At 37.2% G+C, this 15,465-nt stretch overlaps 1 protein-coding gene across 1 annotated transcript in view; it reads left to right on the top strand.

Moving 5' to 3' along the window:
- The window catches only part of LOC126259661 (phytanoyl-CoA dioxygenase domain-containing protein 1 homolog), a 73,461-nt gene that overhangs the window by 45,004 nt on the left and 12,992 nt on the right, over positions 1-15,465 (top strand). The window contains exon 2 of the mRNA XM_049956598.1: positions 10,102-10,245. Within this exon, the coding sequence (XP_049812555.1) occupies positions 10,102-10,245 (144 nt within the window). The remainder of the gene's footprint in view (positions 1-10,101; positions 10,246-15,465) is intronic.

The raw sequence follows: 15,465 nt of genomic DNA, 5'->3' as shown, positions 1-15,465 counted from the left end.
TGATGTTAACAAATTTCTCTTCTTCAGAAACGATTTCCTTGCCATTGCCAGTCTACATTTTATATCCTCTCTACTTCGACCATCATCAGTTATTTTACTCCCTAAATAGCAAAACTCCTTTACTACTTTAAGTGTCTCATTTCCTAATCTAATTCCCTCAGCATCACCCGATTTAATTCGACTACATTCCATTATCCTCGTTTTGCTTTTGTTGATGTTCATCTTATATCCTCCTTTCAAGACACTGTCCATTCCGTTCAACTGCTCTTCCAAGTCCTTTGCTGTCTCTGACAGAATTACAATGTCATCGGCGAACCTCAAAGTTTTTAATTCTTCTCCATGAATTTTAATACCTACTCCGAATTTTTCTTTTGTTTCCTTTACTGCTTGCTCAATATACAGATTGAATAACATCGGGGAGAGGCTACAACCCTGTCTCACTCCTTTCCCAACCATTGCTTCCCTTTCATGCCCCTCGACTCTTATAACTGCCATCTGGTTTCTGTACAAATTGTAAATAGCCTTTCGCTCCCTGTATTTTACCCCTGGCACCTTCAGAATTTGAAAGAGAGTATTCCAGTTAACGTTGTCAAAAGCTTTATCTAAGTCCACAAATGCTAGAAACGTAGGTTTGCCTTTTCTTAATCTTTCTTCTAAGATAAGTCGTAAGGTTAGTATTGCCTCACGTGTTCCAACATTTCTACGGAATCCAAACTGATCTTCCCCGAGGTCCGCTTCTACCAGTTTTTCCATTCGTCTGTAAAGAATTCGTGTTAGTATTTTGCAGCTGTGGCTTATTAAACTGATAGTTCGGTAATTTTCACATCTGTCAACTCCTGCTTTCTTTGGTATTGGAATTATTATATTCTTCTTGAAGTCTGTGGGTATTTCGCCTGTCTCATACATCTTGCTCACCAGATGGTAGAGTTTTGTCATGACTGGCTCTCCCAAGGCCATCAGTAGTTCTAATGGAATGTTGTCTACTCCCGGGGCCTTGTTTCGACTCAGGTCTTTAAGTGCTCTGTCAAACTCTTCACGCAGTATCTTATCTCCCATTTCATCTTCATCTACATCCTCTTCCATTTCCGTAATACTGTCCTCAAGTACATCGTCCTTGTATAAACCCTCTATATACTCCTTCCACCTTTCTGCCTTCCCTTCTTTGCTTAGAACTAGGTTGCCATCTGAGCTCTTGATATTCATACAAGTGGTTCTCTTCTCTCCAAAGGTCTCTTTAATTTTCCTGTAGGCAGTATCTATCTTACCCCTAGGGAGACAAGCCTCTATATCCTTACATTTGTCCTCTAGCCATCGCTGCTTAGCCATTTTGCACTTTCTGTCAATCTCATTTTTGAGATGTTTGTATTCCCTTTTGCCTGCTTCATTTACTGCATTTTTATATTTTCTCCTTTCATCAATTAAATTCAATATTTCTTCTGTTACCCAAGGATTTCTATGAGCCCTCGTCTTTTTACCTACTTGATCCTCTGCTGCCTTCACTACTTCATCCCTCAGAGCTACCCATTCTTCTTCTACTGTATTTCTTTCCCCCATTCCTGTCAATTGTTCCCTTATGCTCTCCCTGAAACTCTCTACAACCTCTGGTTCTTTCAGTTTATCCAGGTCCCATCTCCTTAAATTCCCACCTTTTTGCAGTTTCTTCAGTTTCAATCTGCAGTTCATAACCAACAGATTGTGGTCAGAATCCACATCTGCCCCTGGAAATGTCTTACAATTTAAAACCTGGTTCCTAAATCTCTGTCTTACCATTATATAATCTATCTGATACCTATTAGTATCTCCAGGATGTATTGTTCCTATTGTCAAAACTGTAGAGTAACTATTGTTGCAAATTGTCACTGTCAACACACAATATGCACTAGTAACTTGAGGTTGATCAAAATTTTCACTCTATCACTAGCCAATGTTGCTTCATACATCCGTGATGCTCGCACCAGTGTATGTCGAATGTTTGGCGAGACAATGTTGTAGTAAGTCTCTCATGGACACGGATGATCATGATCACGAACATCACTCACGTATTCATGACTCGGGGTATCAGTGTGATGCATTTTCACATTCTAGATGATACAATAATGAATTATTACCGACCTGCATTCTGTACACACAATTTTATTTCCACTTAGTAAACTACATAGTATCTGTTTGATATGAAAGGTAAAATAGTCCCTCATTCGGATCTCCGGGCGGCGACTACTCAGGAGGACGTCGTTATCGGGAGAAAGAAAACTGGCGTTCTACGGATCAGAGAATGTCAGATCCCTTAATCGAGCAGGTAGGTTAGAAAATTTAAAAAGGGAAATGGATAGGTTAAAGTTAGATATAGTAGGAACTAGTGAAGTTCGGTGGCAAGAGGAACAAGACTTTTGGTCAGGCGAATACAGGGTTATTAATACAAAATCAAATAGGGGTAATGCAGGAGTCGGTTTTATAATGAATAAAAAAATAGGAGTGGGGTAAGCTACTACAAACAGCATAGTGAATGCCTTATTGTGGCCAAGATAGACACGAAGCCCACGCCTACTACAGTAGTACAAGTTTACATGCCAACTAGCTCTGCAAATGATGAAGAAACTGAAGAAATGTATGATGAAATAAAAGAAATTATGCAGATAGTGAAGGGAGACGAAAATTTAATAGTCATGGGTGACTGGAATTCGGTAGTAGGAAAAGGGAGAGAAGGAAACGTAGTAGGTGAATATAGATTGGGGCTAAGAAATGAAAGAGGAAGCCGCCTGGTAGAATTTTGCACAGAGCACAACTTAATCATAGCTAACACTTGGTTCAAGAATCATAAAAGAAGGTTGTATACATGGAAGAATCCTGGAGATACTAGAAGGTATCAGATAGATTATATAATGGTAAGACAGAGATTTTGGAACCAGGTTTTAAATTGTAAGACATTTCCAGGGGCAGATGTGGACTCTGACCACAATCTATTGGTTATGAACTGTAGATTAAAACTGAAGAAACTGCAAAAAGGTGGGAATTTAAGGAGATGGGACCTGGATAAACTGATTAAACCAGAGGTTGTACAGAGTTAAAGGGGAGCATAAGGAAACAATTGACAGGAATGGGGGAAAGAAATACAGTAGAAGAAGAATAAGTAGCTCTGAGGGATGAAGTAGTGTAGGCAGCAGAGGATCAAATAGGTAAAAAGATGAGGGCTAGTAGAAATCCTTGGGTAACAGAAGAAATATTGAATTTAACTGATGAAAGGAGAAAATATAGAAACACAGTAAATGAAGCAGGCAAAAAGGAATACAAACGTCTCAAAAATGAGATCGACAGGAAGTGCAAAATGGCTAAGCAGGGCTGGCTAGAGGACAAATGTAAGGATGTAGAGGGGTAAGATAGATACTGCCTACAGGAAAATTAAAGAGACCTTTGGAGAAAAGAGAACTACTTGTATGAATATCAAGAGCTCAGATGGAAACCCAGTTCTAAGCAAGCAGTGGTTGGGAAGGGAGTGAGACCGGGCTGTAGCCTATCCCCGATGTTATTCAGTCTATATATTGAGTAAGCAGTGGAGGAAACCAAAGAAAAATTCGGAGTGGTATTAAAATCCATGAAGAAGAAATAAAAACTTTGAGTTTCGCCAATGACACTGTAATTCTGTCAGAGACAGCAAAGGACTTGGAAGAGCAGTTGAACGGAATGGATAGTGTCTTGAAAGGAGGATATAAGATGACATCAACTAAAGCAAAACAAGGATAATGGAATGTAGTCGAATTAAGTCGGGTGATGCTGAGGGAATTAGATTAGGAAATGAGGCACTTAAAGTAGTAAATGAGTTTTGCTATTTGGGGAGCAAAATAACTGATGATGGTCGAAGTAGAGAGGATATCAAATGTAGACTGCCAATGGCAAGGAAAGCGTTTCTGAAGAAGCAAAATTTGTTAACATCGAGTATAGATTTAAGTGTCAGGAAGTCGTTTCTGATAGTATTTGTATGGAGTGTAGCCATGTATGGAAGTGAAACATGGATGATAACTAGCTTGGACAAGAAGAGAATAGAAGCTTTCGAAATGTGGTCCTGCAGGAGAATACTGAAGTTTAGATGGGTAGACCATATAACTAATGAGGAGGTATTGAATAGGATTGTGAAGAAGGGATCGGTTGGTAGGACATGTTCTGAGGCATCAAGGGATCACCAATTTAGTATTGGAGGGCAGCGTGGAGGGTAAAAATCGTAGAGGGAGACCAAGAGATGAATACACTAAACAGATACAGAAGGATGTAGGTTGCAGTAGGTACTGGGAGATGAAGAAACTTGCACAGGATAGAGTAGCATGGAGAGCTGCATCAAACCAGTCTCAGGACTGAAGACACCAACAACAACAACGGTGATATTATTGTTCAAAGTCCCCACAAGTCAATAGGGAGAGAAAATATGCTAAATAACCCAACACTCTTTTCTTTATGTCAGCATATGAGAGATATTTATAAGAGCAAAATATAATTGTGAGGGTCTGCTGATAAAAATAATACCTCCAAACTTTTTATGTGAACACTCTTAAAGTCTTTTTACATAAAACAAACTTCATTGACATTCTACATCTTTATGCTTCCTGTCTACAGATTTACTTGTCAACATAGTCCTCCTTGCAACAAACACATTTCTTGCATCAAGAGACGTTCTTTGATACCATTACTGTACAATGTTTGACCTTGTTGAGAGCCATAGCATTACCTCTGCTTGCACAGCCTCATCGCTATCAAAGTGAAGTCTTTGCAGGTGTTCACATTTCGGAAACAGATGAAAATCAGATGGAGTCAAATAAGGCTTATGATCAATGACAGTGAACCCTGGGCATCAACTTGTTGCAGATGTCACACCACTCACGTGTGGTCTGGCATTCTCATGCCGATGGACAGAGTGCTCCATGTATGGTTGAACTCTTTTAATTTGTGCTTTCAGTGTTCTGACGATCTCCTATGCACCAACATATGTTACACACCTTCACATTACACGCTACAATTTGGAGCCCTCTAGTGGCAGATAGTTGCAGTATGTGTCCGCAAAGCAGTATAGGCGACTCAGTAATATTCATGATAAATAATACCTCATCTGATATAGAGAACAGAATAAAAATGATGACGGCATTACTTTTCAGCACACCCTCATAGTTTATCTGTATGTTGACTGTGTTTTAACTCAGTAATTGGCTGAACTCCAAGAAATTTTACATGTTGTGTTTTGGTCAAAGTGGAATTAGTAGAAAACTCTAAAATAAGGAAATATTATGATAATTATCCATAGGCATGTGCAAGAGGGGGACACTTGTCCCCCCCCCCCCCCCCCCCCATGAATCTGGACTACAGAGTTTTTAATCATATACTGCAGGGAGAACTACCAAATGTCTGGTATATAACAAGTGTTTTGTGTCACTTACAAAATTTTATTCTTATGGCATGACATGTTTCAAAACTAACAGACTCATTTATATAAAAAATGCTCATCCACTAATCAGACCTGCAATGTAATAGTTTCAAATACACTGAAGTATTTGTGATTTTGATTCACTGCACGTGTACTTGAGGAATAAAGCCCTGATTAACTGGAGCAGTGCCCAGATATTATAAGAATCAGTCATCTTCTGTGCGAGCAGATATTGTCCAAGCTTTTTACAATATTTTGTTTCTCTTTGTCAAGAGACTGAAAAATTTATGTTTTGTTTTTTTAATTATACCAAATTTTATCCAGTATGAGGAAACAAAATGATTACTATATGTGTTTACACATTTTAATTCCACATGTTTCATCCTCAGTGCAGACTGTATAATTTTCATATGTCTTTCCCAACAAAATGTGTTATATTTTTTTAGGGAACATGGAGATGGAAATGTGTTGTGAAATTATGACTGGAACCTGTCACTCAATTTCTCCACAGTGTTTTGCATCATATTCATCACAGAAAAAGCTAAAGCAGAGAAACCCTCTATCATTACAATGGATGAAAGCTATTTTCCTTGATGCACATAGTCCTCATTTAAAGTGTGACTCGGAGCATATTTGGCCTAAATTTATATAGTCACTGTTCTTCGTAGATAATTTCCATGCACCTCATCTGAACTTAAAAATCCATTAATTCATTCAGACAGCAAATATTCTTATTAAAAGAGGCTGCATAAATATAGTAATTATTGCGGATATAAACATAAAAAATAATGGCAATACGAAAATGTTGTCTCTGATACTTGATGATTTTGGCCTCATTTGACTTATCATTGAGGGAACTAAGAAAACTGATGATACAAAGACATGCCTGGCAAACCTAAGAACTAACACAATCAATTTTTTTTTTCTGCAGCACATCTGTTGTGAAACTCAGATCCCATTTCACCATTTGGTTCAGCTTCTAGTGAGTTCCAATTTTAGTCAAATGAAAAGCAAAAATGGGAACAGTAAAAGTATATGGCTTGTATATGATGATAACAACAGTGTCCTCAAGAATGTGAAATAATTTTGACACTGATTTCTATAACTGTTTTTGAAGTCATTTACCCAATAGCGCAGCCCCCTTCAACAATTATTTCAGGAGGCTGCATACATTATATGGGCTAGAGAGAAATTATTCTTGCATATTATGCTGAGACCCTATAAAAAGTCCCAAACTAAAGATTTTTTGCAATAACTCAACAAATGATCTAACTGTCTATTAAAAGTAACTGGAACCTATCAGGCTATATTGGTAGAAAGCTCCAAAATATAAATAACTTAGCTGCTGTGTTATGTCAATCAATCAATCAATGTTATGTGATTAACAGCTTTAGTGCAAAAAATAACAGATGCTGTAGTAATTTCTCCAGTATTCATAATGGCAATCTTAAAATTACCTATCTGAAATCGTAAACATTTTTGATGATGGTTTCACCTCAGTTGGCAAAACTATCCGCAACAAATAACAATCTGCATTACAGTTTTGAGGGAAACACAGTGCATGCTATTACTTCGCACAAATTAAAAGGTCTCCCCCCCCCCCTCCCTCCTTCTGTTTCTCTCCCTCTACCTTACTCTCCTTCCCCTGCATCTATCTCCTTCTTTACTATATCTAGATCTAAAGGCGTTGGAAAATGTACTTGTATGGAATAAATGAACAAACACAATTGTTATATAAATTAAGAAAGTAATCTCACATAACTGATAAGTACATAAACAAGACATCGCTAAGCTTTTGGGCGATGTACTTCACAACTACTGGATACACACCCCCCCCCCCTTCCCCCACATTCTGTCTCTCTCTCTCTCTCTCTCTATCTCTGTCTCCCTCCCTCCCTCCTGACTGCATTGTAATGCTATTGCAACACCGACACAATGTGACATGGCAGAAAACTGTAATACTTCCTGCTTTTAGGCACATCCAAAATTATTAGATCGGTAACAAACACTACTCATATAACACAGGGGACGAAATATGCACAAAACAATACAATAAAATTCTCTCTTATAGTCTCCTATTGCGACAAAAGAATCACTCAATGTTTCCTTTCTGTTGCCTTTGAGAACATATTGTCCCTATCAATAGAAAACTGGCTTGCAAAACATCCAAATGGACTAGTGAAAAAGCTTAAGACAGCTTCTATTTTCAGAGAACCCTATAAACAGGTAGTAACAACTTGTAATGCTGTCTGTAGCCTTTTCAAGAATCAAATGTAGTGTTCAATACACAAAAATACACAGACAATGATTTTCTGAGTCTTCAACAAGACTGTAAAAGTTATTATGGACAAATAAACCATTATTATTATTATTTTCGATTATTCCCATTTAAGAGAGCGTTTGAACTTGAATTCCTGTATGATGATTGTTTATGTTTTTTCTGAGTACAAATTTTCTTCATGTGTTCACTGTGTTGTTTCTTTCGCTCCGCTGTCCATTTGCATCCTGGTCTCTTCTGTGATGTGGTGTCAAATTTATGTTTTTTGATGATGTTCCTGAATTCAGTTCTATTTTCTGCATCGTTTACTGTTATGTGTGCTTGTCTGAGGTCCTCTTCAACTTCTTTTATCCATTTTGTTTTTCCCCTGCTTGAGTTGATGACTTTAAGAATTCGCTTTGAAATTCTGTTTTCATTCATCCTGTGGATATGTCTGTAGAACTGCAAATAAACCATTATTATTATTATTTCTTTACTTTCTCAGACGTTAAGTCTGGTTGAGAATGGAAAGTGACGCGGACCTTGATCAAGCGTCTCTTCCTATTAACTGTACGGTATGTGTTATATTGCATTTACGAACTTTCGGGTAATTGAACATGTATCAATAATTACGGATTTCTGTAGTTGTATATATGTGTTTGGATGTAGCTGTATTCCATTGATGTACTGGTGGATATTGTGTGGTATGACTCCTGTAGTTGATACTATAATTGGTATGATGTCAACTTTATCCTGATGCCACATGTCTTTGACTTCCTCAGCCAGTTGGATGTATTTTTCAATTTTTTCTCCTGTTTTCTTCTGTATATTTGTTGTATTGGGTATGGATATTTCGATTAGTTGTGTTAATTTCTTCTTTTTATTGGTGAGTATGATGTCAGGTTTGTTATGTGGTGTTGTTTTATCTGTTATAATGGTTCTGTTCCAGTATAATTTGTATTCATCATTCTCCAGTACATTTTGTGGTGCATACTTGTATGTAGGAACTTGTTGTTTTAAAAGTTTATGTTGTAAGGCAAGCTGTTGATGTATTATTTTTGCGACATTGTCATGTCTTCTGGGGTTATTATTATTATTATTATTATTATTATTATTATTATTATTATTAAGAAACACTATCAATGATAGAGAAATAAACAACAAAAGAGGAAATTTTATAGGAAGACACTTCTAAACCAGGAAGCTCTTGTCACAGTGATTGCTCCAAGTCATTTGTTGTAACAATTTTTTTTAAGTAGCCATAAAAAAGTCTCAGTCCCAACCCTGTTAAAAACCTGTGTAATGCTGATACTTAAATAATTTTCTTGGAAGAAATACACGTAACTACACTATGATTTTTCCTTCTCCTGAGAGCTATGGAGGTTCCCCTTCCCCCCAGGCTTGGGTGCCTTCTATGCCTGTGTCTGGCATTGCTAAGATTATGAAGATGCAAGAAACAAAAAGAAAATTTTGCTGTGGAGATGGCAGCAGCTACAAGAAATAAGAAATCTATTCCACAACATAAAACCATACACTCATAGACTCTTTTAAAATTAAGGTTAACTCTTCAAAGACAAAGAACACTAAGATTGACTGAGTGTCACATGACTTTAAATTTGTTCATTCTATCATAGGAAGTATTTACAACATGGAGCGTTTATTTATTTTCATTTACTCCATCTTATTGTGTAATTCATTCTCCATTGTCACCTATTTAATAAAATTAACTACTATCTGGACTAGATAGTAAAATCTGGATAACCATTCTTCTGCTTTTGCAGTGTCTTCAGTGTTAGAGACTCAAAGCTGAAATCATTCTCGATTTCATGTATTGACCAACACCTCCAAGCCGTGACATCTAAAAACAAGCAGCTCACAGCAGATGGACACACTAAACTTGTTATTCCTTCTTGCAGATTTGCTGTGCCCATGTACCTTGCATCACCTGCACATAATAATAAACCATTTGTCTGACAGTATGTTGTCTGAAACTTAACTACTAATAAAACTGTTTATTAAAGGTTACAAACGTCTTTCATAATTTAGAAGAACCAAGGGCAAGGGCATAACCTACAATTTAGACTTTATGCCAATATTCTCATTTCTGTGGTATAAAAAAATTGCATTTTATTTACCTTTTCTATAAAATGTTTTAAATTTTGTTTTTTTACGAACACATATTTGCACGCAGGCTTGCACACACACCCACACACGCACGCGCATGTGCATGCGCGCGCGCGCGCGCACACACACACACACACACACACACACACACACACACACACACACACACACACACTCTACAATAGATATGTGATAATTTTGTTAAATGTAACACATACCACATCAAAATGTTTGTAATTTATATTATCACTCAAACATGTAAACTAACAAGCTATTAATTAAATTTTTTAAACACACATCTGCATGCAATTTGCAGTTATTACGAGATGGATATGTCATCCTGGATGATTTCTTGTCTGATGCTGAAGTGAAGGAACTCAAAACTGCGGGAGAAGAGCTTACTGATGATTTACCAGAGGAATCTTCTCGAACAGTTTTCAGTACAACACAACCAAAGCAGGTTAGCAGGTACTTTTGTTTTCGTATTTTCTTGCACTTTTTGTTATGCAATTGAGAGTATGATTTACTGTGTATCCAATATTCTTAATATTTAACTTTGAAAAATTGTGTTAAGTCTATCGTAAACATGGCTATTACAAATGCCATTTCAAATACAGAAAAATCTTTAAACAGTCACTTTCTCACAATCATCTAAATGTTTCAGAGGATTATATCTTCATATTAAGGTACATTTATGTAAAAATTATTTTTAAATGACTTGCTCTTAATCCAGTTGATGATGAAGATGTATTCACCTGAACTGGATAGCAGAAATATAAAATGACAAGTTAAAAATGTTGTATGATTTCAGTTGAGTTTACATCTAGTTTAAAGGATGGAAACGGGTAATGCAACAGAATGCAAATTTCAAGTTCAAATAACATTTCGTGTGGTTCCAGAATACAAGTGGATACCCTCCAAGGGAAGATTGAGGTTTTTGGCAAAATCTTTCAGAACAGTCACTTTTAAGTGGTAATGAATGACAATCAAATCTGCTGCATGTTTCATACATCAGGTGTTATCATTGATTTCAGTATCATATCAAAGAGAGAGCCCTTTCGAGAGTTTGTTTGTTAAGCAAGAGAGCTTACAAGAAAGAAGCATAGGAGGTATATGGAAAGAAAAAGTCTGGAATGGCTAAGATGTGACACAGATGACGAATTGCAGCTATCAGAGACTGAACACATAGATGAAAAAAAAAAAAAAAAAAAAAAAAAAAAAAAGGGCTCTGAGCACTATGGGACTTAACTGCTGTGGTCATCAGACCCCCAGAACGTAGAACTACTTAAACCTAACTAACCTAAGGACATCACACACATCCATGCCCAAGGCAGGATTCGAATCTGCGACCGTAGCGATCACGCGGTTCCAGACTGTAGCTCCTAGAACTACATGGCCACTCCGGCCGGCTGAAAACTGCAGGGCATTAATAATGAACTGCAGGTGTTCAAGATAGAAGCTAAAAACTAAAAACTGATGAGGTGCATGAGGAAATGAGAGGGGAAAAATTGTAAAAATTATGAAGGACCTGGATGATGAAACTTGGCCAAAAAATATTAACTCCCAAAGTTGCCCAAGTGTACATAAAGAAAAGGTAACCAAAATAGAAACAGAGAAGGAAGATGGAAAGAATAAAAGGAGAGGTAACAAAATTATCTGGCAATTGTTAGAGAAAATTACATTTTGGGGACCATATCTATTTATTTAGTTTTCAAATTTATATTTCTTTCTGTATGTAGCCATCAAATGATGGCTTTTACATACATCATATTTTTACAAAGATATAGTACATATCATATTTGAATACAAAGGTTTAATACATCAAATATGTGACTAAAAAGATTAACATATAATGTACACATAATTATTTCAGTGAATATAGACATTTATTTACAAGAGAAAATTTTAATATTGTTTTAAATGGACCTCCAGTATATGCTCTTACTGATTCTGGCAATTCATTGTACAACATTGAGCCACTGATACATAGACTGCACTCTGTTACATTTAATTATGTTCTATGTCTGTAATAACTGTTCTTATTTCTTGTATTGTGATTATGTACATTGTAGCATATGACTGTGTTGTCCTGATGGATTATATAAACAAAGATGATGTGACTTACCAAACGAAAGCGCTGGCAGGTTGATAGACACACAAACAAACACAAACATACACACAAAATTCAAGCTTTCGCAACCAACGGTTGCTTCATCAGGAAAGAGGGAAGGGGAGGGAAAGATGAAAGGATATGGGTTTTAAGGGAGAGGGTAAGGAGTCATTCCAATCCCGGGAGCGGAAAGACTTACCTTAGGGGGAAAAAAGGACAGGTATACACTCACACACACACACATATCCATCCGCACATACACAGACAAAACAGACATTTGTAAAGGCAAAGAGTTTGGGCAGAGATGTCAGTCGAGGCGGAAGTACAGAGGCAAAGATGTTGTTGAAAGACAGGTGAGGTATGAGCGGCGGCAACTTGAAATTAGCGGAGGTTAAGGCCTGACGGATAACGAGAAGAGAGGATGTACTGAAGGGCAACGAGAAGAGAGGAGAGGGAACATCCTCTCTTCTCCTTATCTGCCAGGCCTCAACCTCCGCTAATTTCAAGTTGCCGCCGCTCATACCTCATCTGTCTTTCAACAACATCTTTGCCTCTGTACTTCCGCCTCGACTGACATCTCTGCCCAAACTCTTTGCCTTTACAAATGTCTGCTTGTGTCTGTGTATGTGCGGATGGATATGTGTGTATGTGCGAGTGTATACCTCTCCTTTTTTACCACTAGACCCCTAAATTATGATTTAATTGTTCTTAATCACTCAGGTTGTAACCATCTTGCTTGATTCTTTTGTTTGTGTGATCTTTGTACATTGAAGATTCCTGGTCAGATGATACCATATATATGTATTTGTCTCACAATTCTTTCACGTAAAATATTTGTCTTTTATTATGAATACCAGAGACTGCACAAACACATAATTTAATTTCAAAAATCTCTTTATTTAGACCTGATAGTGAAAATACAAGTGCTAGGAAAAATTACTCATGAACAAAAGTTCAGATGAAATAGAGATAAGTGAATTGGCCTCTTACTGGCTTCAAAGTCTTGACAACATATCTGACAAGTGAAAAAAATTTCAAGCCTTCCCACTGATTGTTCCTTCACCTAGATTGGTGAGTGAAGCAGAAGAGTAAGTGCATAAGCAATTTGAATATCATATTGTCTCTTTCTTGACACAGGATCTTGAGTGATTTTTGTGCTACTTCTTCACTGGTATCAAAATTGAGGATGACAGAGAAAAGATCAAAATCCTAAATTCCATTTTCCAAAACTGTTGCACTGAGGAAGACCACAAAGCAGTCCCTCATTTCAACTGCCACATAAGCACCAAACTGTCAGATATTGAGATACATGAGCATGTGGTAGAAAATCATCTAAAAACACCCAAGAGAGGAAAGGCAACTGGATCTGATGGGGTATTTATATGACTCTTGAGGTGTTCCATTGCACTTTGATTTAACGCAGTTTTTGTATTCTTGACCATGAACTTTTGAAAGATTATGCTGTATTTCTTCCCCAATTGTATTATTATTGTAATTAAGAAGCTCAGAATCACAGTTATAACTTCTTTTAAAGAACAAACCATGACATATCATGAGTAGAATATTCTAATTCTTTTAAAGGACATCCAACATCCATTTGGGTTAATAAACTGTATATTGATAACAAACATGTCCGTATTGAACTTTACCACATCAGTAATCTCTGTGAATCACAACAACCCAACACAGCTTATCAACACATAAAGAACATTAATAAAAGATTTCATTAGTCTCTTTACACCATGTAATAACCACAGTCCAAAATATTTATATATAATCTCAGCACTTCTGTGCCTCGTAAACAGATGTAGATGATCCTTGGAACCTATATTTTCATACCCAACCAACTATTTCCTCTTGCAAAGCTGCTGCAATTGCCATCCCATCCTGAAGATATACATCATCCCGCGGCATGACTCACCAAATGCAGAGAAAATAACAATTCTGCACGATCTGTGCTCTTACGTACGGTACCTTATTTTATTGGAAAGGCTACCTGTAAAGATGACACATTGAGTTGCAGACAGAGACAACAAAAAGTCTCTTGTGATTAAGCTTTGTATTCGTGTGTATGAGTCATCAGTATGAAGATGTAGGAATACATTTTGCTGCTCTGTGGTGGTTTGTATCACCACACTCTACATAGAGTTTGAAAGAACTTACTCCTTCCGTTAGTCTGTCATATATTAGTGGGGGACTGAAGGAACCTTAGTGACTGAAGAAAATTACAGGTCATCCTTCTTTTCAAGAAATCATCAAACAAATACACACACTTATGCAACCTATTCCACTGATGTCAATATATTGTAGAGTTTTGTGCTCATATATTATGACCTTTCAGGAGACAAAAATCTGCTAAGTAGGAACGATTGGCTTCCACAAGCAATGGTTTTGTGAAACCCACCTCACTCTCTCCATTCTCAAAATACAGAAAGCAGTCAATACCAGCACCCAGGTTAATATATTCCTTGACTTTCAGAAATTGTTTGACACAATTCTGAAATGTCATCTAATGAACAAAATATGAGTGTAAGGAACATCGGACCAACTCTGTGACTGGATTTAAGAGTTGCCTGCTAAAAGAACACAGTATGTAACTTTAACCAAGAGAAATTTCCAGACATAAAAGTAGCTTCTGGCTTGCCACATGGGAGTGTTACAGGACTATTACAGTTGACGAAATATAAAAATTATCTAGTGAATAATGTCATAAGCTCCACGAGGCTGTTTTGCGGATGATGTTGTATATAAAAAAAAGTTGCAATGTTAGAAAACTAGAGTGAAAGGCAGGAAGATCTGCTGCAGATCAACACTTGCTGCCAGATGTAAAGTACTCTGCAAAAATAGTTTAATTACATGATTGCTAAACAATTACTGGAGACAGTCACATATTCCATATTCACTAGAATTACAAATGATTAACAAGAAGTAAAGAATCACACAGTCCAAGAGTAGTCTTCGTCCAAGGCAGTAGTTGTCATCACAGGGCCACTGGCGTAATATGCAGATCATACAGAGAACAAACAAGAACTGCCTTTCCTACTTTTATCAGGCAGCTTGGCCATGGGATCCCACCAGGTGATGCAGCTATTGCCTTGAGGATGTGGCTTCTATTGAGTGTTTGTCTTGAGGTAACCACCTGCAGCTCACAGCGCCATAAGTGGTGTGGAAGGCAAGTATGGATCCAATATGCACTGTTGTAACAACTTCCTCAATTGCTGTCCGAGTTGTCACATAAGAGTGATTTAAAGTGGAGTAACCACATGAAACTAATTGTGGGAAAGGTGAGAGTCATTGGACAAATCGTCAAGAAGAGTAGCCAGGCCATGAAAGAGATTGCTTACAAAAATATACCAATTACTGAGTATTGCTTTTCAGTCTATGACCATTACCATATAGGATTGACGGAGCGACAAGAAAAGATCCAAGAGGAGTGTTGCCACAGATTCATTTGGTAAGCATGAAAGCATCACAGAAATGCTCATCAAACTTCAATGGTAGGTGCTACAAGAGAGACAACGTGGATCACAAAGAAGTTTACTGTCAAAATTCTGAGATAGTATGTTTCTA

Source organism: Schistocerca nitens, chromosome 5, assembly GCF_023898315.1.
Source record: "Schistocerca nitens isolate TAMUIC-IGC-003100 chromosome 5, iqSchNite1.1, whole genome shotgun sequence".
NCBI lineage: Eukaryota > Metazoa > Arthropoda > Insecta > Orthoptera > Acrididae > Schistocerca > Schistocerca nitens.
This window is presented reverse-complemented; position numbering and strand designations above follow the sequence as displayed.